The sequence below is a fragment of the Nerophis lumbriciformis genome, linkage group LG25 (assembly GCF_033978685.3).
Source record: "Nerophis lumbriciformis linkage group LG25, RoL_Nlum_v2.1, whole genome shotgun sequence".
NCBI classification, from domain to species: Eukaryota; Metazoa; Chordata; class Actinopteri; order Syngnathiformes; family Syngnathidae; genus Nerophis; species Nerophis lumbriciformis.
The window spans coordinates 30800638-30826802 of NC_084572.2; the positions used below are offsets into that span (position 1 = coordinate 30800638).

The 26165-nt window shown below is 39.2% G+C and overlaps 1 protein-coding gene across 2 annotated transcripts in view; it reads left to right on the forward strand.

The window, feature by feature from the left end:
• LOC133621806 (uncharacterized) overlaps positions 1–26165 on the forward strand; it is a 150893-nt gene that overhangs the window by 73142 nt on the left and 51586 nt on the right. For both annotated transcript variants that reach the window (XM_061984177.1, XM_061984176.1), the window contains exons 6-16: positions 2729–2850; positions 2928–3090; positions 5824–5949; positions 18277–18396; positions 18478–18609; positions 20186–20233; positions 22869–22910; positions 22987–23049; positions 23127–23201; positions 24640–24723; positions 24812–24868. In XM_061984177.1, the coding sequence (XP_061840161.1) occupies positions 2729–2850; positions 2928–3090; positions 5824–5949; positions 18277–18396; positions 18478–18609; positions 20186–20233; positions 22869–22910; positions 22987–23049; positions 23127–23201; positions 24640–24723; positions 24812–24868 (1032 nt within the window). The remainder of the gene's footprint in view (positions 1–2728; positions 2851–2927; positions 3091–5823; positions 5950–18276; positions 18397–18477; positions 18610–20185; positions 20234–22868; positions 22911–22986; positions 23050–23126; positions 23202–24639; positions 24724–24811; positions 24869–26165) is intronic.

A 26165-nucleotide genomic window follows, 5' to 3' on the forward strand; every position in this document is an offset into this window, starting at 1 on the left:
GGTGCGGGCGGATGCGGTTCTGATCAAATGTTAGATCGGGTGGATTGCGGATGGTTGATGACTTTCTGATGCGGTTGCGGATGAAATAATTGCCTATCCGCGCATCTCTAGTACACCCACTCAAGTTGCATTCCAACTTTTGAGTGGCAACTATTTCGTCTTCACTGCGAGGTTTGATTTTTGTTTTTTGTTTGGTTTGGAAACGCACAACACTGAGCTTTAGGCCGGTGATTCTCAAACTGTGGTACGTACGCATACTTGCCAACCTTGAGACCTCCGAATTCGTGGAATGTGGGTAGGGCATACTTGCCAACCCACCCGAATTTTCCGGGAGACTCCCGAAATTCAGCGCTTCTCCCGAAAACCTCCCGGGACAAATATTCTCCCGAAAATCTCCCGATTTTCAGCCGGAGCTGGAGGCCACGGCCCCTCCAGCTCCATGCGGACCTGAGTGAGGACAGCCTTTTTTCATGACGGGAGGACAACAGGGTGACAAGAACTAAATCATCCAGACTAGAGATAAATTGTATTATTATGTTTATCTTACCTAAAAATAAATATATTTATTAATTTAAAAAAAACAACTAAATACATTTTTACTATATTTTGCTAAAAACATCCAAATTAATTGTATTTTTATTTGTATTTTTTCTGACTCCTTATTACATCCAGGCATTAGAATTATACATTAAAATAAACATATTTGAAATAATTAATTTTAAATTATCATAATAATTCATTTAAAATGACCATATTTAATTATTAAAATAATTGCTTGTTTATCAACAACTTTAGCATTTTATTCATTACATTTTGAAGCTCTCAGAAGCCAAGTTATGTTATATTACTTAATATTTATTTATGCAAGTTTGAAGTATCAATTATCTAAACACAGTTTTGTTTGCATATTTTCAGGATGTAGATATATATATATATATATATATATATATATATATATATGAAATACTTGACTTGGTGAATTCTAGCTGTCAATATACTCCTCCCCTCTTAACCACGCCCTCAACCACGCCCTGCCCCACCCCCGGCCACGCCTCCACCCCCCACCTCCCGAAATCGGAGGTCTCAAGGTTGGCAAGTATGGGGTAGGGGGCGGGGGGTTTGGTGGTAGCGGGGGGTGTATATTGTAGCGTCCTGGAAGAGTTAGTGCTGCAGGGGGTTCTGGGTATTTGTTCTGTTGTGTTAATGTTGTGTTACTGTGCGGATGTTCTCCCGAAATGTGTTTGTCATTCTTGTTTGGTGTGGGTTCACAGTGTGGCGCATATTTGTAACAGTGTTAAAGTTGTTTATACGGCCACCCTCAGTGTGATCTGTATGGCTGTTGATCAAGTATGACTTGCATTCACATAAGTGTGTTAAAGCCGCATATATTATGTGACTGGGCCGGCACGATGTTTGTATGGAGGAAAAGCGAACGTGACGACAGGTTGTAGAAGACGCTAAGGGCAATGCCTTTAAGGCACGCCCCCAATATTGTCGTCCGGGTGGAAATCGGGAGAAATTCGGGAGAATGGTTGCCCCGGGAGATTTCCGGGAGGGGCACTGAAATTCGGGAGTCTCCCGGTAAAATCGAGAGGGTTGGCAAGTATGTACGTACGCGGGCTCCATCTAGCGCAGGGGTGTCAAAGCCAGATCCGGCGCGCGAATGAATGATCTATGGCCCCCGGGATGATATTTGATTAGTATTAGAACCGGCCTGCAGGCCATAGCCGCCTGCTGCTGTTTTGCACGCACCAATACTCCATCAGTGTTGGTGCTAGAAATGTTCAAAATGACTTGATGGGGTCCCAGCTAATTTTACACTTTCTTCTGTAATTACGCAGCCATACACCTTAGAGTCATATAACTTGATATGTGACACATGCTACATTTGAGCATGCTAACGTTAGCTTGCTAGTATGCTAACATTAGCATGCCATCTTTTTCAGCTATTTTTACACTTTTTTTCTCTAATTCCACAGCCATACACCTTAGAGTCATATAACTTGGTATGTGACACATGCTAACTGTTAACATGCTAACGTAAGCATGCTAGCATGCTAACCTTAAAGTGCTAACTTTTTCCAGCTAATTTTACACTTTCTTTTGTAATTACGCAGCCATACACCTTAGAGTCATATAACTTGGTATGTGACACATGCTACATTTTAGCGTGCTAACGTTAGCTTGCTAACATTAGCATGCTAACTTTTTTAGATAGTTTTGCTATTGTTTACCCCAGAGTCATATAACTTGATATGTGACACTTGTTAACTGTTAGCATGCCAGCAAGATAAAAATAGCATGCTAACTTTTTCAGCTAATTTTACACTTTTTTCTCTACTTCCGCAGCCATACACCTTAGAGTCATATAAATTGGTATGTAAAAAAATGCTAACTGTTAGCATGCTAACAATAGCACACATGCCAAGTGTTAGCATTTTAATGTAAGCATGCTAATGTTTTAGGCTAGCTCTGTAGCATATTTTGTACCTAAAACTCACGGATTCTGACACTCGGCACCATCTTAAAAGTACGGCGTCTTCCGGCGACCCCCGGCCAGAAGTCCAGGGGACAGATAGATATATTTTGCATAGTTTACTTTTGTCTTTCTTAGTATTTTAAAGCTTGTTCTTTTTATTGATATTATTGTATTTGAACTAGTGTGATCAAGCATGTTCCAAATCAGTCAAACCATGACCGTCATCTCTCTCGCCTTCCTTCGTCCCAGGGTACGCAGCAGCTGGGCTTGGAGATCGGACGCTCTCCTGTGTTTTTGTACGAGGACCACGAGGGTCAGCCCGCCCCAGAACTGTACCCCACTTTTCGAAGGATCAACCTGGCTGATGGCAAGTACGTAACGCCCCAACATGCACAAGTATGTGTCCCTTTTGGGCAAGGAAGTCTAGCTTTCACCTGCTCCCCGCCAGGTGGCACCGAGTGGCCTACAGTGTCAGGGGTCAGTCGGTCACGCTCTATCTGGACTGCGTCAAGCTGGAGACCCTGCAGCTGCTCAGAGGTCGCGACCCGCACGTCAGCACCGACGGCGTCACTGTGTTTGGAACACGTCTGCTGGAAGAGGACGTTTTTGAGGTTGGTTCATTTTAATAAAAAGTGAAAGCCAAAAGGTCCGTCAAAAAATGTCTCGTTTATGTCGACATGTATTATTAACTTCATGATTATCACTAAGCAGCAATAGAAATACTCTCTAGTTCAGGTGTGTCCCTGGGGCCATTTGTAGCCCGTAGCTACTTTTTTAATGGCCTGCAACACAATGTTTAGCACACTGCAAAAAGTCAGTGTTCAAAAACAAGAAAAAACAAAACAAAAATGAGGGGTATTTTACTTGAACTAAGCAAAATTATCTGCCAATAGAACAAGAAAATTTGGCTTGTCAAGACTTTCCAAAACAAGTAAAATTAGCTAACCTCAATGAACCCAAAAATACCTTCAAATAAGTATATTCTCACTAATAACAAGTGCACTTTTCTTGGTAGAAAAAAAAAGAGACCTTTTTGCTCAATATGTTGAAAAATATTCTTAAATGAAGTAAATGCTAGTGCCATTATCTTGACATAATGATATGCGCACGGCATTACATTTATTGAAACCAGCAAACTTATACTAAAAACTAATTTATTGCTCTTAATGGAAGGCAACAAGGCAACCGCCTGTTACTCTCGGAGTCTCCTAGCCGCTCAGGCAAATCATATGGTCTAAAAATGCATTTTCCCATCGACAACATGACATCATCGCGCCAAGTGCGTGCTCTTTCAGTCAATTAGTGCGCGTATATACAGCCCTGCCCCCGGCCAAAAATGTTTTAATTGTAATTTTGAGGAATTTATCTGAATGTGTCTGAACTATTTCTGTTCAAAATTGTTTGAAATGTTAAATGTTTAAATATTAACTGTCAGTTTACTGTACTGTGCCAACTGTACTACTATAGGAGTATGTATTTTCTATTGTTTCATTGAAAATAAAACAGCAAAGTCCATTTGGCTGTCATCTGTTTTAATTATGAGACACATTCGTGTCAAAATCATGATTTTTTTTTATTCATGCTTGAAATAAGAAATTATTACTTTAAAAAATAAGTTTTATACTTGTGAGTGTTGATGACACAGCTTTGCAACAGTTGATATTCTAGTTTCAAGCATGTTTTACTCAATATAGGTCATAAAATCTCAGCAACAAGCTGTAATATCTTACTGAGATCATTTAGGACCAAAACCCTTAAAACAAGTAAAACACTCTAACATAAAATCTGCTTAGTGAGACGAATTATCTTATCAGACAGAAAACAAGCAAATATCACCCTTATTTGAGATATTTCATCTTACTTAGATTTCAGTTTTTGCAGTGCATGATAGCTGTGTTTTTCAAATTTTGTAGGTATACACCTCAGCATGAAATATTTTGTTACTTGACAAATGCTACCTGTTAGCATGCTAATGTTAGTAGGTCAGCTTTTTTGGCAAATTTTATAGATATGTACACCAGAGTCATATTTTGTTACTTGATGTAGGCTAACATTAGCATGCTAACACATTTCGCACAGTAATGTATTTTGGTACTTAACACGTGCTACAGTTAGTATGTTAGAATGTTAACATTAGTAGGCTAGTTTTTTTTTGACATTTGACAATTATTATAGCAACGGCCCTTAAGCATCAAAGTTGTGTGATAATATATACATAATTATTCTAACAATAGCCACAAAATTAGCGAGAGAAAAAAAGCTAGCATACTAACGTAACCATGCTAACAGGTATCTTTCGTCAAGTAACAAAATAGTTGACGCTGAGGTGTATTACCTGCGAAATTAGCAAAAAAAGCTAGAATGCTATTATGCTTAAGCACTTTGAATTGCGTTGTCTGCGAATTGTGCTCTATAAATAAGCTTTCTGCACCGCCGCTCCCAGTCTGTGGAACGCTCTCCCTGACCACCTGAGGGCACCACAGACTGTGGATGCTTTTAAAAAAGGCTTAAAACCCTTTTTTTTTTTTAAAACAACCTTTTTTTAGATTTATGCATACTAGTTTTAGCTATTTGGCTGTTCTAGTTTTTATTTTTATTTATTTGTTATTATTTTTAATTTTAATTTTTTTTAATACACTGTAGCACTTTGAGGTTGTTTACTCAATGTAAAGTGCTTTTTACAAATAAAATCTATTATTATTATTATTATTATTATTACTTGCCTTGAAACAAAGTTTCATTGTACTTGTGCAATGACAATAAAGATCTACCATCTACCATCTTGCCTATTGTTAGAATGCAAACATTTAAGCCATTAAGAAAATAGCTACGGGCCACACTTTGGACACCCCTGTCTTAGGGCAATCAATGCGAAACAATTGCCAGTAAATATTATGACCACCGTTTTTGCTACCAGGAGCACTTTTGCTGCATGTAAATGTGTTTGAATTAACTGCGAGGCACGACGAGGACACGGTAGATCAAAAGAGAAATTCCAAAAATGGATTCTGCTTGTTGCGGCCTGTTTGATTTACGGTGACAGCTGCCATCTCGCCATACAGCGCCCTCCTGTGGTAGAGAATAGTCCTCATACCGCACTTAAGCCCGAATGAGTCAATGTATTTATTTTTAGCGCTCACAAAATTTGACATTATTTACTAAATGAAAACGTTTTTCCGATTGAGTCGTTGCATTTGTGAGGTGAACTGTGACTTTGCGCGTATTGTCAGGCGATCCATCAGTTTGCAGATGGTTAAGCCTTGGATTGATGTCCACGAGAGCGAGCAAGGACTTGTATTGGCGTCTTGTCCGCGCGCTAACATGGCGCTGTGGCTGCGACACAGGGGGACATCCAGCAGCTGCTGTTGGTGGACGACCCCGCTGCGGCTGAGACCTACTGCCAGGACTTCATCCCCGACTGCGACTCTGCATTGCCTTATGACAGCATACTGATGGATGCCGCCGTGGAGGTGAGTTGAATTTGGTGTCAATTCTGAGGCGAGAGGAAGGAGCAAATCATCTTGGGTGATGGATGCTGCCAGAGGTGTGGACTCGAGTCACATGACTTGGACTCGAGTCAGACTCGAGTCATGAATTTGATGACTTTAGACTCGACTTGACAAAATGTAAAAAGACTTGCAACTCGACTTAGACTTTAACATCAATGACTTGTGACTTCACTTGGACTTGAGCCTTTTGAATTGACATGACTTGACATGACTTGCTACTTTCCCCAAAACCCAAAGATGAAAAGTTATTTGGGAGCGCTCCGTATTTTTCATTGTGTACTTGTCTATCAGCGTTGCGTGTGTCAGCTGGTGTGGTCTCAGTACAACAGCCAATCAAATTAGATCTACTTTGTTTTCATCACACAGCATTCATCCAATCAAATTGCAGGACAACCAACGAAGAAGACATGTCCAAACCACACGCCAGTGAACAAAAAATGATACCTAAAATAATTTCGTTTGGGTATAAAAATTACGAGGTGGTCAACACAAAACGGTTTGCAATATGCAACACATGCGGTTCGAAAATTACTGATGGAGAGGCAACAACTTCCAACTTCGTCCGGCATTTGAAGTTGCACAAAGAACGGTAAGTTTTGAATGTAAGATAACGTTTATTGGCTAAGTAACGTGACTTTTATTTGCTTTGTAGTTAAATCAGTGAGGCTGTAAACTCACTGCTAACGTTATAACGTTATTGCAAACACGGGAATCTGTTGCAGTTCACTACCTTATTCATACTTTTTGTTCAGTGATTTTTTTTAAGCAGGGTTACGTTAGTCAATATATCACACGTAACGTTAGACGGCGGTCAGCAGCACCGCGTATTTTAGCCACCTAAAAAAAGACAAAAATAGTAAAATAAAGGTCAGTTAAAATGTATACTATATTATGAATATGTGTACCGTTTTAGCTAGCTTTCTGACATACTGTTGGTTGTTTACCTCAGTGGTCCCCAACCACCGGGCCGCGGCCCGGTACTGGTCCGTGGATCGATTGGTATCGGGCCGCACAAGAAATATTTTTTTAAATTTTTTTAAATTTTTTTAATTAAATCAACATAAAAAACACAAGATACACTTACAAGTAGTGCACCAACCCAAAAAACCTCTCTCCCCCCTTTTGTTCTGGGCATTGAACATGAAGACTCTTCCTTCACTGTTCCAAGTGGCCATGAGAGTCTTGGCAGTGCCTGCCTCCAGTGCTCCAGTGGAGCGAGTTTTCAGCCATGGTGGCATCATACTACGCCCCCATCGTGCACAAATGACTGACAGACTCTTGGCTAATTTGGTCTTTTGCAAATGCAATGCAGCATAGGGTCCTGACATATAAAAGTACAACTTTTTTGTTATGTTCACGTATATGTCATGTTTTTTCAATGTTAACACTTTTGTACAAATAAGTACATTTGCACTTTGTTTTTCAATGTGTTTGTTCTGTAAAGGAATGAGTTAATGTTTAAAATGACTGGTTAATAGTGCTATTATGAAGTGCAATGTCAGCACAATTTTCTTTCCTGCAATTTAAAATGCACTTGTTTTAATAAATAAATACAGCGTTTGAAAAGCATACACAATCTGTGTTAATATATTAGTCTGTGGTTAAAAGGACTTGAAAGGACTCGAAACTCAAAATGCAAGTGAAAACTATATATAAAAATATATATATATATATATATATATATATATATATATATATATATATATATATATATATATATATATATATATATATATATATGCATATAAATATATATATATCCCAGAATGAAACATCCAAAGATTTACAGTATATACTCCATAACCTTAATTAGATATAATCGTTTATGTATTTTTTATGTACAAAACCCAAAACCAGTGAAGTTGGCATGTTGTGTAATTCGTAAATAAAAACAGAATACAATGATTTGCAAATCCTTTTCAACTTATATTCAATTGAATAGACTGCAAAGACAAGATATTTAATGTTCCAACTGAGAAACAACATTTTTTTTTGCAAATAATCATTAACTTAGAATTTAATGGCAGCAACACATTGCAAAAAAGTTGGCACAGGGGCATTTTTACCACTGTGTTACATGGCCTTTCCTTTTAACAACACTCAGTAAACGTTTGGGAACTGAGACCAATTTTTGAAGCTTTTCAGTTGGAATTCTTTCCCATTCTTGCTTGATGTACAGCTTAAGTTGTTCAACTCCGTTGTGGTATTTTAGGCTTCATATTGCGCCACACATTTTCAATGGGAGACAGGTGTGGACTACAGGCAGGCCAGTCTAGTACCCGCACTCTTTGACTATGAAGCCACGCTGTTGTAACACGTGGCTTGGCATTGTCTTGCTGAAATAAGCAGGGGCGTCCATGAAAAGGACATGGCTTGGATGGCAACAAATATTGCTCCAAAACCTGTACAGTATGTACCTTTCAGCATTAATGGTGCCTTCACAGATGTGCAAGTTACCCATGCCTTGGGCACTAATACACCCCCATACCATCACAGATGCTGGCTTTTCAACTTTGTGCCTATTACAGTCCGGATGGTTCTTTTCCTCTTTGGTCCGGAGGACACGACGTCCACAGTTTCCAAAAATAATTTGAAATGTGGACTGATCAGACCACAGAACACTTTTCCACTTTGTATCAGTTCATCTTGGATGAGCTCGGGGCTAGCGAAGCCGGCGGCGTTTCTGGGTGTTGTTGATAAATGGCTTTCGCTTTGCATAGTAGAGTTTTAACTTGCACTTACAGATGTAGCAACGGACTGTAGTTACTGACAGTGGTTTTCTGAAGTGTTCCTGAGGCCATGTGGTGATATCCTTTACACACTGTTATCGGTTTTTGATGCAATACCGCCTGAGGGATCGAAGGTCCGTAATATCATCGCTTACGTGCAGTGATTTCTCCAGATTCACGGACCTCAGATGATATTACGGACAGTAGATGGTGAAATCCCTAAATTCCTTGCAATAGAATAGAATAGAAAGTACTTTAGCGATCCCTGGGGGAAATTCAGCACCACAGTTCGCTCACAATAGACAATAATAATAATAAATAATATAATATATATAATATAATATATATAATATATAATATATGAATAATATAAATATATTATACATATATTCTACATTTAAGTGCAGTCAAGAAGGAACAATAGCTCGTTGATAAATATTGTTCTTAAACTGTTTTACAATTTGCTCACGCATTTGTTCACAAAGTGGTGACCCTCGCCCCATCCTTGTTTGTGAATGACTGAGCATTTCATGGAAGCTGCTTTTATACCCAACCATGGCACCCACCTGTTCCCAATTTGCCTGTTCACCTGTTGGATGTTTCAAATAAGTTTTTAATGAGCATTCCTCAACTTTCTCAGTCTTTTTTGCCACTTGTGCCAGTTTTTTGAAACATGTTGCAGGCATCAAATTCCAATAATATTTGAAAAAAAAACAACAAAGTTTACCAGTTCGAACGTTAAGTATCTTGTCTTTGCAGTCTATTCAATTGAATATAAGTTGAAAAAGATTTGCAAATCATTGTATTCTGTTTTTATTTACCATTTACACAACGTGCCAACTTCACTGATTTTGGGTTTTGTATTTTTGTACTTTTTTTCTTTACTCCATTTATTTTATCTATATATGCATATTATACTATTTATAAATACAATTCTATTTGTAATGTGTATTATATTTAATTAGTCATATTTTATTGGAGTTTGCATGTTCTCCCCGTGACTGCGTGGGTTCCCTCCGGGTACTCCGGCTTCCTCCCACCTCCAAAGACATGCACCTGGGGATAGGTTGATTGGAAACACTAAATTGGCCCTAGTGTGTGGATGTGAGTGTGAATGTTGTCTGTCTATCTGTGTTGGCCCTGCGATGAGGTGGTGACTTGTCCAGGGTGTACCCCGCCTTCCGCCCGATGGTAGCTGAGATAGGCTCCAGTGACCCCAAAAGGGAATAAGCGGTAGAAAATGGATGGATGGATGGATATTTTATTGTTTGGTATTTTGAATGAATTCACCGAACATGGTGCTGTACGCTTTATGAATAAGGCCGTATCACAAGTATGTGGTTTCTCAAAGCCAGTCAGCAAAGAAAAAAATGTACAAAAGGTTTTTTTCTCCACTTGTGTCTGTGAAAACGCTCCTTGCTGCTTTAACGTGAATATTTATCCACTGTGTACAGAATACAGAACTTGTTTTGTGCATAACAAAAATAAAATAAAATATAGGAATTGGGATGGGTAACGTTGACATTTGAACCAATACGGTAACAATTCCTATTACCTAAGAATTGATACCGGTACTGAACGGTACCAATTTTCAATACTTTTGCATGAGTTCATAAATATTACTTGTTTTTGATGATAAAATCTTTAAAAATGAGTTGATTATGATATGCTGCTTGTCACTCAGCATCAAGGGTTGGAATTGGGGGGTTAAATCACTAAAAATTATTCCTTGGCGTGGCCACCGCTGCTGCTCACTGCTCCCCTCACCTCCCAGGCGGTGATCAAGGGTGATGGGTCAAATGCAGAGAATAATTTCACCACACCTGGTGTGTGCGTGTGACAATCATTGGTACTTTAACTTAACTTAATGATGTCCAGTTGTTATATTTTGTTTTATGATAACATTTCTGAGTCTCAACTACAGTTACAAGTCCAAGACATTAAATGACAGTAGTGTATAGTTAATGGTGTGTCAGTCTTTGCTAAATCTAGTTTTTGTTGCGCTCTAAAAAGTGTTAATACTATAAGTATTGTACTTATTACGCACCAGCTGTTTTATTGTAACGAGCATCTTTGTTGTGGTTGTCATTAACAAATTCGGAGGTGTTGAAATCGCCATGTACAATTGCTAATACTAATCAGTAGCATGTCAATATTAAAGACAATGTATGTTAGCATCAAGCTAGAGCATTTTTGGAAAAGTGGAGCCATACTTTCCTTATGTTGGAGCGATTTTAAATCACTTGCTTTGCTGGCATTGAAAATCACCTCAAGGTAGTTTGGCGCAGGCTGCTCTCAGTGCTGCTGGAGTGATCGCCAAGTGCCGAAGTGATTTGGCATCATGATCACGTGCAGCCCAGGTACTGGAACTTTTACAGTATGTGAATCAGTGCCTGTTAGGACTGGCGGAATTCGGTCAGTGCCAAAAAAATACCAGTTTCGGTTCCAAACCCTAGTCAACTATACAACATTAGGAATAACAATACATCACTTTATAATGGGACTGTCTGTGTAGCTTGTTGTTCCAACTTTGCACAGAAGATGGCATGGTAACTCTGCATTGAATATACCTCATATGTACATACTCCAGCTTACCAAGTTGCACATTGCAGTATAATGCGACTGTTCATCAAGACTGTGTAGAGATATAATAAATCAAAAATTAAAGCCCACACTTACATGAAACCAAAGAAGCATGAATGTGTGTTTTTATTGCCGCCACACGAAATGAAAGCAATGCCTGTAAGTCCATCATTTCATGACCAGCTGTTTAAAAAGGAAATGTAAAGACTAGGGCTGTCAAACGATTAAAAGATTTAATCGCGATTAATCGCATTTTGTTCATAGTTAACCAAAATTAATCATGATTAATCGCAGATATACATATCATTTTACATCATTAATGTGTTCCCTCGACAGACACATTTCAAGGTTTAACACCATGAACGGACAATTAATTTGCTTCAAATAAACATGTTTCAAACATGCTTTTTTAAACAGCTCAACACAAAAAGGACAAACAAGATTTAATGACAATAAAAAAAAATTGCCTACTGTTTGTTAGTATCTTGCCAGATTTTGTATTTTGTAGAATTTGTTTTCCTGCTTTAGGAGCACTTGCATTCAGAGGAGGAGCTACGCTTCCATGTTTAGATAACAATATCATGGATAAATAACACTTAATGTTGTTTGTTATGATCATACTTTGATTGTCAAAGATGTTTTTGTAATATCCATTCATCCTTTTTTACTACCACTTGTCCCTTTTGGGGTGACAGGGGGCTAGAGCCTATCCCAGCTGTAATCTGTGGTATTTTCACCTGAATAAATGCTTGTGATATTCTGTACCTGTGTTTAACCAGGTGCTTCCTCAGATTGGAAGTATTCCCGCCACTTGCCTTGATTTCGGCGTCACAAAAGCAGCATCGGCATCGCATTTGGAAAAGACGAGCCACACTTTAAAGCGTTGGTGGGGTTTTTGTCATGAAACATGGATGGGTTGAAAGTAGAGATATCCGATAATATCGGACTGCCGATATTATCGGCCAATAAATGCTCTAAAATGTAATATCGGAAATTATCGGTATCGGTTTCAAAATTATCGGTATCTGTTTTTATGTATTATTTATTATTATTATCCATCCATCCATCCATCCATCCATTTTCTACCGCTTATTCCCTTCGGGGTCGCGGGGGCGCTGGAGCCTATCTCAGCTACAATCGGGCGGAAGGCGGGGTACACCCTGGACAAGTCGCCACCTCATTATTATTATTATTATTATTATTTATGACTTTTTAAAACGCCGCTGTGTACACGGAGTACAGAGCGCCAATAAACCTTAAAGGCACTGCCTTTGTGTGCCGGCCCAATCACATAATATCTACGGCTTTTCACACACGCAAGTGAATGCCAAGCATACTTGGTCAACAGCCATACAGGTCACACTGAGGGTGGCCGTATAAACAACTGTAACACTGTTACAAATATGCGCCACACTGTGAACCCACACCAAACAAGAATGACAAACACATTTCGGGAGAACATCCGCACCATAACACAACATAAACACAACAGAACAAATACCCGGAACCCCTTGCAGCACTAACTCTTCCGGGACGCTACAATATACACTCCCCGCTACCGCCCCCCCACCCCCCAACCCCGCCCACCTCAACCTCCTCATGCTCTCTCAAGGAGAGCATGTCCCAAATTCTAAGCTGCTGTTTTGAGGCATGTTAAAAGAAATAATGCACTTTGTGACTTCAATAATAAATATGGCAGTGCCATGTTGGCATTTTTTTTCCATAACTTGAGTTGATTTATTTTGGAAAACCTTGTTACATTGTTTAATGCATCCAGCGGGGCATCACAACAAAATTAGGCATAATAATGTGTTAATTCCACGACTGTATATATCGGAATCGGTAATTAAGAGTTGGACAATATTGGAATATCGGATATCGGCAAAAAAGCCATTATCGGACATCCCTACTTGCAAGATTACTAAGAACATGTCCGCTTCAAAATCGCCTGTTTTCTTCTCAAGTGCAAGCAAGTACTCGCCACTCACAAGTGCTTATTCAGACAGACGTGACGTCACGCGCAACCCAGGCTCCGAAACATGGCACCGCTGGATCTTACGTAAATCGGTGCCTGGTAGTACCGGCTGGTTTTGGTCGGTGCCAAAAAAATCACCGGATCCGGTGCCCAACCCTATTTACGTTATGTAAGACATTTTTATATTATAAATGCAGTTAAACCGGATGTATTGCATAGCGCTTTTATTTTGAAGCCGGAAAAGTGTGTAATTGCTTTTAGAAAACGTCTTGACATGTTTTAATGTCGGATCGACTGTTCGCAATAAAAAAAAAGAAAAAAGCCTTCTGTAGACCTAATGCCGACCGTCTTTCATTTCTGTTGAGCTTTTATGTCATCTTACTTAATAAATCAGTCATCAATCTAAATGTTATGTTATAACTCCACCTTAACCGTAATCTGAACACGGAAGTGAAGCACCACCCACCTCTAGAACGACACGCGCAGCAGGCGTTTGCTGCAGGGATGTCGTCTCTTCTCACGGCAAAAATAGTTGTTTTTTGTCAGGAGAACAACTTGCCATGGCTTTGAACCTGATATTTCCATAAGGTAGACTTTCTTTTGTCCATTTCTGCTTGCTTGTGGTTCATCAGTAGCAAGTGAACTGCAGCCAAGTTCCCCCCGCTACGGCACGGGCCGAGGGTCAAAATGGATGCGTTAATCGCCTGTTAAAGAAATTAGTGCCGTTATTGAAATTTATAGTTAACGCGTTATTGTCGCTATTAATTATCGTTATTATCTTTGACAGCCCTAGTAAAACCTAGAGATGTCCGATAATGGCTTTTTTTGCCGATTTCCGATATTGTCCAACTCTTAATTACCGATTCCGATATCAACCGATACCGATATATAGTTGTGGAATTAACACATTATTATGCCTAATTTTGTTGTGATGCCCCACTGGATGCATTAAACGATGTAACTTTACCATGAATTGATTAACGTGGACCATGACTTAAACAAGTTGAAAAACTTATTCGGGTGTTACCATTTAGTGGTCAATTGTACGGAATATGTACTGTACTGTGAAATCTACTAATGCAAGTTTCAATCAATCAGTCAAAAACAAGGTTTTCCAAAATAAGAGAACAACTTCAACTCCAGTTATAGAAAAAAAGTGCCAACATGGCACTGCCATATTTATTATTGAAGTCACAAAGTGCATTATTTTTTTTAACATGCCTCAAAACAGCAGCTTGGAATTTGGGACATGCTCTCCCTGAGATAATCCTAATACCCACTACAACTATGGGAAATACTATACTTTGACTTTCACAAAGGGCTGGGGTTGAGGTGGCCGGGGTTGAGGGGGGCGGGGTTTGGTGGTGGTGGGGAGAGGGGGGGGGTGTATATTGTAGCGTCCCGGAAGAGTTAGTGCTGCAAGGGGTTCTGGGTATTTGTTCTGTTGTGTTTTTGTTGTGTTACGGTGCGGATGTTCTCCCGAAACGTGTTTGTCATTCTTGTTTGGTGTGGGTTCACAGTGTGGCGCATATTTGTAACAGTTTTAAAGTTGTTTATACGGCCACCCTCAGTGTGACCTGTATGGCTGTTGATCAAGTATGCATTGCATTCACTTAAGTGTGTGTAAAAGCCGCATATATTATGTGACTGGGCAGGCACGCTGTTTGTATGGAGGAAAAGCGGACGTGAGGACAGGTTGTAGAGGACGCTGAAGGCAGTGTCTTTAAGGCACGCCCCCAATATTGTTGTCCGGGTGGAAATCGGCAGTAATTCGGGAGAATCATTGCCCTGGGAGATTTTTGGGAGGGGCACTGAAATTCGGGAGTCTCCCGGGAAAATCGGAAGGGTGAAACAGATACCGATAATTTCCGATGTTACATTTTAAAGCATTTATCGGCTGATAATATCTCTAGTAAAAACATAACATAACGTCACACATTTATCATGACACAAACTAAAAAGTTCAGTTTTACTCGTCCACACTCAAAAAAAGGTTGAAAACTCTAAGTATAATACAAGTAAATATTGATCAATACAATTAAAATATATTATGATTTTGTGTTACTTTATCGAGCAGTAATGTTCCAAGTGCCATTCCCCATCCTCTTAAATCAGAACCATGTATGTTTGCCTTTTACTGTGAAAACACTAAATTGTATTCCTTTAATACGTCCACTTCCAAAGATCACAAATACTCTTCCGCCGACTGCTGCGTGATTTACGAGCTGGCTCTCAGCTCAAAAGCGCTGCAGGAGGCCTTCAAGGATTATTGTTGTGTTCGCAGTATGGAGGCGCTGCTGGGATTCCTGGGAAGGATCGAGGTTTCACTGATGAAAGGAGACAAAATTAAAGGAAGAATGATTTTTCGAAACATTTTTAAAGATGTTTTTTCTGTCATTTGTAGCCAGTGGCGGTCGGTCTATTTTGTACTTGGAACTTGAGTGGAGCTTAATTTACCTCGTCATAAGGTGAACGCCGGTGGAAGCTGACTGTAAATTTGTCACTCTGCTGAATATAACTAGCGTCTAGAGATATCGGCTTTTTTGCCGATATCCGATATTCCGATATTTTCCAACTCTTAATTACCGATTCCGATATCAACTGATACCGATATATACAGTCGTGGAATTAACACATTATTATGCCTAATTTTGTTGTGAGGCCCCGCTGGATGCATTAAACAATGTAACAAGATTTTCCAAAATAAATCAACTCAAGTTATGGAAAAAAATGGAAACATGGCACTGCCATATTTATTATTGAAGTCACAAAGTGCATTATTTTTTTTAACATGCCTCAAAACAGCAACTTGGAATTTGGGACATGCTCTCCATGAGGAGGTTGAGGTAGGGGGTGAGGAGGGGGGGTGGGTGTATATTGTTGCGTCCCGTAAGAGTTAGTGCTGCAAGGGGTTCTGGGTATTTGTTCTGTTGTGTTTATGTTGTGTTACGGTGCGGATGTTCTCCTGAAATGTGTTTGTCATTCTTGTTTGGTGTGGGTTCACAGTGTGGTGCATATTTGTAACAGTGTTAAAGTTGTTTATACGGCCACCCTCAGTGTGACCTGTACGGCCGTTGATCAAGTATGCTTTGCATTCACTTGTGTGTGTGAAAAGCCGTAGACATTATGTGATTGGGCCGACACGCAAAGGCAGTGCCTTCAAGGTTTATTGGCGCTCTGTACTTCTCCTTACGTCCGTGTACCACTCCGTACAGCGGCGATTTAAAAAGTCACACATTTTACTTTTTGAAACCGATACCGATAATTTCCGATATTACATTTTAAAGCATTTATCGGCCGATAATGTCGGCAGTCCGATATTATCACACCCAAAATGTACCGGCAATCACCTTTTCCTATCAAAATCTTCCCATACCTTTTTGAGCTATATTGCTAAAACAAAAACACATCCATCCATTTTCTACCGCTTGTCCCTTTTGGGGTTGCATCTTCTTTTTCTCTATCTTCTTGTTATAGGACATTCATCCTCCGCTGTTGCCATTTCTAATATTATGTAGTGTAAAGTTCTTACTTATATCTGTCAAACTCGCCATGAAAGCGCTAAAACATACCGGTGTAGTGAGTTTACATTATTCACCCAAGGAACTTTAGTTATTAGAGAGTTCCGGTCGGACGTTTTTTCACGGGACACATTTCCGGTGTTGTTGTTTCCAGATGAGGAGATGCTGCTCCGTTATTTATTTAAGTAAAGTCTGAATGTCATTCTTCCAGTCCCGTTCTTGCACGCTACACCGCTACAACAAAGATGACGCTGGCGTAGGTGAGCCACGTAAATAAGACCGCCCACAAAACGGCGCATTCGGAAGCGACTGTCAGAAAGCGACTTGAAGATGATCTGTAAAACATCATCTATGCCAGTGATTTTCAACCTTTTTTGAGCCGAGGCACATTTGTTGCGTTGACAAAATGCGGAGGCACACCACCAGCAGAAATCATTAAACAACGAAACTCAGTTGACAGTAAAAAGTCGTTGTCGCAATTGTTGGATATGGATTCAAACCATAACCAAGCATGCATCAATATAGCTCTTGTCTCAAAGTAGGTGTACTGTCACCACCTGTCACATCACACCCTGACTTATTTGGAGTTTTTTGCGGTTTTCCTTTGTGTAGTGTTTTAGTTCTTGTCTTGCGCTCCAATTTTGGTGGCTTTTTCTCTCTTTTTGGTATTTTCCTGTAGCAGTTTCAGGTCTTCCTTTGAGCGATATTTCCCGCATCTACTTTGTTTTTATCCTTCTTCGATTGTCATGTCATGTTCGGATGTACATTGTGGACGCCATCTTTGCTCCACAGTAAGTCTTTGCTGTCGTCCAGCATTCTGTTTTTGTTTACTTTGTAGCCAGTTCAGTTTGTGTCGTTCTGCATAGCCTTCCCTAAGCTTCAATGCCTTTTCTTAGGGGCACTCACCTCTTGTTTATTTTCGGTTTAAGCATTAGACACCTTTTTACCTCCACACTGCCTCCCGCTGTTTCCGACATCTACAAAGCAATTAGCACCTGCTGCCACCTACTGATATGGAAGAGTGTTACACGGTTACTCTGCCGAGCTCTAGACAGCACCGACACTCAACAACAACACATCATTTGCAGACTATAATTACTGGTTTGCAAAAAATATTTTTTACCCCAAATAGGTGTAATTAGATAATCTCCCACGGCACACCAGACTGTATCTGGTGTGGTTGAAAAACACTGATCTATGCAATATTTGGACCAAAGAACCACCATTACATGTTATGTAGACCACAAGGAAGTGTTTTCCCTTTAGAAAAAAATAATAACAATATGACTCCTTTAATGCACCATACAATCCGGTGCGCCTTATATATGAAAAATATCAAAAATAGACCATTCATCTGCAGTGTGCCTTATAATCCGGTGCGCCCTATGGTCAGGAAAATACGGTAAATGGATTCCGACTGTGCCCCCTGCTACCTTAAATTGTGAATACCCATTTTAAAGATCACCTGTTCCGTTCTCAGGAGGAGCGACCAGCAAAGAAACACGTGGTGGAGGAGCTGCAAGAGTACGACTTCAGCGACCTCTATGAGGACGTGCCGGTTTCCACGGTGACCCTCGGTCCCAATGCCACCGACTACGAGGTGAGGCGTCGTACGACATCGTCACTTCCTTTAGTTTGCTTCACGCCCCTCACCTCCCACTGTTGCGGCTGCTCGCGTCAGATTTTCGAGTACGAGGACTACGACAACTCGACAAATGACCACCAGGTGAACGAGTACGAGTACGAGGACGAAGACGTGGACGAGCGCTACAGGCCGGCAGAGAGGGAAGGAGGATACGGGATGGGCACGCAGGTATAAGAGGCCACTGCATTGGGTACTAGGGGTGCTCCAAAAAAATATTGGGATTTTTATTTATTTCGAGTTTAAACTAGGTCAAAATAAAAAAAAATATATTTTTTTTGTAACCTGTCTTTGTTTAAAAAAAAAAAGTTTTATTATAGCTAACCAAATAAAACATTGCAAGAATTGATTTGTATCAAAAAATTGTGGTAATTCCAGAATAGATTCTAAATCAAATCGTCAACACAAGAATCGGATGGAATCGTGAAGTGCCCAAAGATTCCCACCTCTCTTCGGTGCTCAATCTGATAACATTTCCACCAGTGCCTCCATGGAAATGCCCCCCTCTACCTCAAAGAACTACTCACCCCCAAATCCTCCACACGACACCTCCGCTCCGGACAAAGCTACGAACAATGGGAGACCGGGTGTTCTGCTCCGCCGCTCCCAGTTTGTGGAACGCTCTCCCTGACCACCTGAGGGCACCACAGACTGTGGATGCTTTTAAAAAAGGCTTAAAAACCCTTCTTTTTAAAAAAGCTTTTTTTTTTAGATATATGCATACTAGTTCTAGCTATTTGGCTGTTCTAATTGTTATTTTTATTTATTTTTATTATCTTTTTATTTATTTATTTTAATACACTGTAGCACTTTGAGGTTGTTTACTCAATGGAAAGTGCTTTTTACAAATAAAATCTATTATTATTATTATTATTATTATTATAAGTTCACACAATTCTGGCCTTTTAAGGGAAAGCCAGACAACCACGATGTACCCCTGAGGCATGAGTCACCTTGATGACTTCCAAGGCCAATTCAAATTTTTTTCCCCCCACCGGACGTGACTGGAAAGCGAATTATTCCGCTCCAGTGTCAAACTGTGGCCATCATATGTTTTTAAGTCGCATAACATTCCGAGCTGTCACTGAAGTGCAAAACGAAGCCAACCACTGTATAACCAACCAAAAATAAAATAAAACTACTCAGCTCGTCAAGTAATGACGGAATTGATCAACCCTTGTGCTCTTTAACGAGTTGTACTGTTCATATTGTATTAAGCAGACAGACCCTAATTTGTCGCAATTATTTTAATTTCCAAATCTATGGTTATCACACGTTTCGAAATAAACTTTTGTCACTGGATAATGTAGAAGCTACTATTTTATAGGAGTGTGAATCTTTGATCCGATTCCTGGGCTGACGAATCGATTCAGAATCAATTCTCGATTCAACACGATTCTTTTGGTATAATACTTATAATGACATTTTTTCACAACAGGTTAAAGGTTAGAAAAAATCCCTTCTGGTTGCATGGAGACGTCTTTTTAAAAATTGATTAAAATAATGTATTTTTTTTTTCACAATTAAAAAAAATATATAATGGATTTAGAATCAGGATGAATAAAAATCGCGATGGAAATCAACATTTTTTTTTTTGCACCCCTAGAAAATGGAATGCCACTTTTTGCATTGGAGCTCCTGAGATTGTGCATTTCTTGTGGCCCACCTGGGATCGTCTGTCGAGACGAAACAATAAGCAGAATTTTGTTGTGCACAAAATATCCACATTTTCTTGTCTTTCTATCAGTTTGTGCCAGAGAAAGGTGAAAAAGGGGAGCCAGCCCTTTTGGGAGTGGTAAGAACGACACACACACACACACACACACACACACACACACACACACACACACACACACACACACACACACACACACACACACACACACACACACAGACAGACACATACACACACACACACACACACACACACACACACACACACACACACACACACACACACACACACACACACTGTTATTAAGCAACATCATGCTAAAAACTATGCTTTAGATGCTTTAGTATTACGTTACGTTAATATTCAGGCCGTGTCCACCCGAACATAGACAGTTTCAAAAACACAGACTTGGGGTTAAAACGATCTACTACCACAGTAGTAGTTTCAAAACTGTCCGATGTCATGCACATTTTGTCCAATCAGAAGCCTGAAAAAAGCAGCCACAGCCGACTTTGTGGCATTACACCTTGTGGAAGTCTTTCTCCCGTGGGTCCACCTGATGCTGACAAACCTCCACGATAGCCCGGATGTCTAGTGTTAGAAATGTGTTTTTTTTTGGCAGTGCACACACGCTAGGAAAACACACACAACTTTTCAGTTCCGCTCCGTGACTTTTCAGTCTCTCGCAATGTCCAGTGCGCGTCTGCTCAATAACTCCAACTCCAACACTCGAGTCTAATAAGCATGGCAGGCGATTGGATGATCTGCCCCAGCTGGGTAATCCAATCACCTGCCAGCTGTGCTTCGAGGCCGGTCCTTCCACACCCCTGCTGCGCAGCAGGCCCGCAGACCACGCCCCCCTCCACACACCTCCATTGTGTTTATTTTGATATACTCGACCAGGGGTGTCAAACTTGTTTTCATTGAGGGCCACATCGCAGTAATGGCTGCCTTCAGAGGGACGCTTTTTTTAAATTAATAAAAATGATGCATGCGGGCAATAACCTGTGATTAATCAAAATTCTAATTGATCTGATTAAATATATATATATATATATATATATATATATATCATTTGACAGCATTGATATTAATGTGTACCAGTAATCACCTCATACTGTATTATTACACCATTGCCTATGCAATGTAAAATTAGCTAACCTCAATGAACCCAAAAATACCTTAAAATAAGTATATTCTCACTAATAACAAGTGCACTTTTCTTGGTAGAAAGAAAAGAGACCTTTTTGCTCAGTATGTTGAAAAATATTCTTAAATTCAGTAAATGCTAGTGCCAATATCTTGACATAATTATATGCGCTCGGCATCATGATTTTTTTTTCATGCTTGAATTAAGAAATGATTACTTAAAAAAATTAGTTTTATACTCGTGAATGTTAAAGACACAGCTTTGCATCAGTTGATATTCTAGTTTCAAGCATGTTTTACTCAATATACTGTAGGTCTCATAACATCTCAGCAACAAGCTGTAATATCTTACTGAGATCATTTCGGACCAAAACCCTTAAAACAAGTAAAACACTTGAACATAACATCTGCTTAGTGAGAAGAATTATCTTATCAGACAGAAAATAAGCAAATATCACCCTTATTTGAGATATTTCATCTTACTTAGATTTCCGTTTTTGCAGTGAGGGAGGTAAAGGGTCTCATTTTTATAGTCTTTGGTATGACTCGGTATTTGAACTCACAACCTACCGATCTCAGGGCGGACACTCTAACCCAAAATGTCCATAAGACACCCAGCAAAGTCCCACAGGAAGTGGGGGGATAAAAGTTGGAAAAGTCGGCAAAAGTCACAAAAATGTTCAAAAAGTCACAAAAATGTTCAAAATACCCGGGCCGGCGGGACTTGTGGCACTCGAACCTGGGTAGGTATTTTGAACATTTTGGGGACTTTTGCCGACTTTTCTCACTTTTCTCCCCCACTTCCCGTGGGACTTTGCCGGGTGCGTTTTGGACATATATATATATATACGATGTCATATTTATTTATATATATATATATATATATATATATATATATATATATATATATATATATATATATATATATATATATATATATATATATATACGATGTCATACATATATATATATATATATATATATATATATATATATATATATATATATATAGTGTGTTTGAAGCTCATCGAGAGAATGCCAAGAGTGTGCAAAACTGTTATCAGAGCAAAGGGTGGCTATTTTGAAGAAACTAGAATATAAAACATGTTTTTAGTCATTTCACCTTTTTTGTTAAGTACATAACTCCACATGTTCATTCATAGTTTTGATGCCTTCAGTGACAATCTACAATGTAAATAGTCATGAAAATGAAGAAAACCCATTGAATGAGAAGGTGTGTCCAAACTTTTGGCCTTTAATGTATACGTTCGAACATACAGTAATTCCTCTTATAGTGTGTTTAAAGGAAGCAAAACAGTGTTGTTGAGCTTTTTAAATGACAGCGCACAACCGTGATGTCATCACAAGTCTCCGTTTGTGCCGTGTACACGCATACGCTAAGCGGAGAGTTTTGGATCTCTACACTTTGGCCAGCGTTTGCAAAAGTCTGCGATTTAAAGACAAAAGTATGCGTCTGTGTGTGGTCAAGAGACCTAAACGCAGAGATAAGTATGCGTTTGTTAAGTATCTGTGTTCGTGTGGACATGGCCTAAATCTATTTCTAAAAGTACTACTAATCTTCAATTTGTGTGTTTTATGGTTTCAGGGAACACAAATAGTGGGACCAATAGGTCCTTACGGATCTCAGGTGGGTTATTTTTGGACCAAACTCCTAAAAACACAAGTGTTAGATAACGTTGCTGTGAATAACTTTGCACTTGTAGGGACCGGCGGGCCCTTCCGGAATGACGGGGCCAGTAGGACCTCGAGGAGACCCCGGGGAATTGGTTGGAATCGTCCTCTTATTTGTCATCAAAATGCCACCTTTGTATCATAACTGTTCTTTTCTGTGTGGACCTCCTAGGGACCACCAGGGCGGCCCGGCCAAAACGGCGTTGACGGGATACCGGGACCGCCAGGGAACGTCTTGGTCTTACCGGTAACAAGAAACTACTTCAAAATGTGTTTAGTCATTGCACGACCGGACTATACAAAAGTACGCAATCATCATGCTGCATTTGAGAACACTGGGACGTTTCAACCATCCGATTTGGAGCTTAACCAGGTCTTGCTTAGAGTGTGCCGGTGGAAAGTAAACAAAAAATAAACCATGGCTGACATCTTTAGTAAGTGTCATGTAACATTTGAAGTACATTAGATATACCGTATATAGTCTGTACGCTTACTAAAGAGGAACTTGTTTTACAACTTCCTAGATTTCAGGAACAGGGCAGTGCCTTGTTGTGGCCACTACACTGCAAAAAGTCAGTGTTCAAAAACAAGAAAAAAAAATACACAAATTAAGGGTATTTTATTTGAACTAAGCAAAATGATCTGCCAATAGAACATGAAAATTTGGGTTGTCAAGACTTTCCAAAACAAGTCAAATTAACTAACCTCAATGAACCCCAAAATACCTTCAAATAAGTATATTCTCACTAATAACAAGTGCACTTTTCTTGGTAGAAAAAAAGAGACCTTTTTGCTCAATATGTTGAAAAATATTCTTAAATGAAGTAAATGCTAGTGCCATTATCTTGACATAATGATATGCGCTCGGCATTACATTTCTTGAAACCAGCAAACTTATACTAAAAACTAATTTATTGTTCTTAATAGAAAGGCAACAAGGCAACCGCTTGTTACTCTCGGGGTTTCCTAGCCGCTCAGGCAAATCATATGGTCTAAAAATGCATTTTTCCGTCGATAACATGATATCATGGCGCCAAGTGCGTGCTCTTTCAGTCAATTAGTGCGCATATATACAGCCGGCCCCGGCCAAAAAAAATTTAATTGTAATTTTGAAGAATTCTTCTGAATGTGCATGAACTATTTATCTTCAAAATTGTTTGAAATGTTAAATGTTTAAATATTAACTGTCAGTTTACTGTACTGTGCCAACTGTACTTCTATATGAGTATGTCTTTTCTATTGTTTCATTGAAAATAAAACAGCAAAGTCCATTTGGCTGTCATCTGTTTTAATTATGAGACACAATTGTGTCAAAGTCATGATTTTTTTTTTTCATGCTTGAAATAAGAAATTATTTCTTTAAAAAAGTAGTTTTATACTTGTGAGTGTTGATGACATAGCTTTGCAGCAGTTGCTATTCTAGTTCCAAGCATGTTTTACTCAATATAGGTCATCAAATCTCAGCAACAAGCTGTAATATCTTACTGAGATCATTTAGGACCAAAACCCTTAAAACAAGTAAAAGACTCAAACATAAAATCTGTTTAGTGAGAATAATTATCTTATTAGACAGAAAATAATCAAATATCACCCTTATTTGAGATATTTAATCTTACTTAGATTTCAGTTTTTGCAGTGTCGGGCGGAGTTTTTAGCCTGTTTTCTGTGTGTGTTCATTGGTGCAGTTTCGGTCGGGCGGGGATCAAAAATCTGGTGGCATCTTTTCGGCTCAGGAGGCACAAGCCCAGGCGATCCTGCAGCAGACCAAGGTGGGAAAATACAAAATAGAACAAAATGTGTGCTAAAAATGGCGTTACATATGCAAACACCCTCCGATCTTTCCTACTTCTGTCGTAGTTGTCCATGAATGGTCCTCCTGGTCCGCTGGGCCTCAGAGGACGACCTGGTCCACTGGTGAGTTTGTTAAAACTTATTTGTTAGTTAAAAACCTCATTTTTTCCGATAAAACAGTCAACCATGTCAGGAAACTTCATGTCATTGTTGCACAAGGTTCCTCAGTCCAAGATGACTCATTTGAGTAACAGGACTGAGTTTTTAAGCGTAGAATGAACAAATACAGTGGAACCTCGATTTACGAACTAAATTGGTTCTTGAACAGGGTTCGTAAATGGAAATGTCCCCATAGGAAATAATGTAAATGTAAGAAATAGGACAAACATCCATATTTTAGTGAAGGTTTATACACTTTGAACACAATATAAAGTGCTATACAGTACTGTATATCAAACAAACATACCAAGGAGATTTACTATCTCTTTATTACCAAACCAACACACGCACAAACATAGAAGTCATTTTGGTGCCCTCACAACTGATCAGAAATCACAAAAATCCTTAACTTTAACAACCGTATTGCTACAATAATAAAGATTTTAAAAAGTAAAGTCCACTTTCAATGTCTTTGGCAAATGAGCAGCTGGCGAGAGGAGAGAAACGAGCAGACAGAGGGCAAGAAGGGAGTGAAGGGCGGGGTCATGTGGGTTTGTGTGCTCTTGGAAGAGATGCCGCTGAACGGGAGGCATTGCTTTCTCCTCCGCTGTAAAATAAGTGTGCTTTAGGAGGCACCTTTTTCCCCCGAAAAGTCCGGTTTCATCACAATTAAAAACTTGCTGTGGCACAAAGCCCGCTTTGTCTCTCTCTTCAACACGAGCAGGCACAAAATGGCTGCCAGCGGGGCACAAAATGAATGAATGAAGCGACCGCACACATAGACATGGCATCGCACACATAGGCATATTAGGCTCGATCCAGTAGTTTGTATATTGAAAAGTTTGCAAAGGAGGGGTTCGTAAATGGAGGTTCCACTGTATATTGCATTCACGCTAATAGCATGTTGACATTAGGTACTTTAACAGTGATTCAATAACATTTTTTTTTTTTATGTAAATAATTTATGCAACAGTATTGTGCTGAAATTTTAATCCCACAGTCATAGTTAAAATATCATCAAATAAACAGAAAAAAAACATTTTTAATTACTTACTTTTAGGACCTAAATACAGTAAACCCTTGTTTATCGCTGTTATTTGGTTGCAGGCCTGACTGCGATAAATACATACCCTCAAAATAGGAGTTATTCATTATACATTAAATATTTTATATATATATATATATATATATATATATATATATATATATATATATATATATATATATATATAGATACATACGTATATATATATATGTGTGT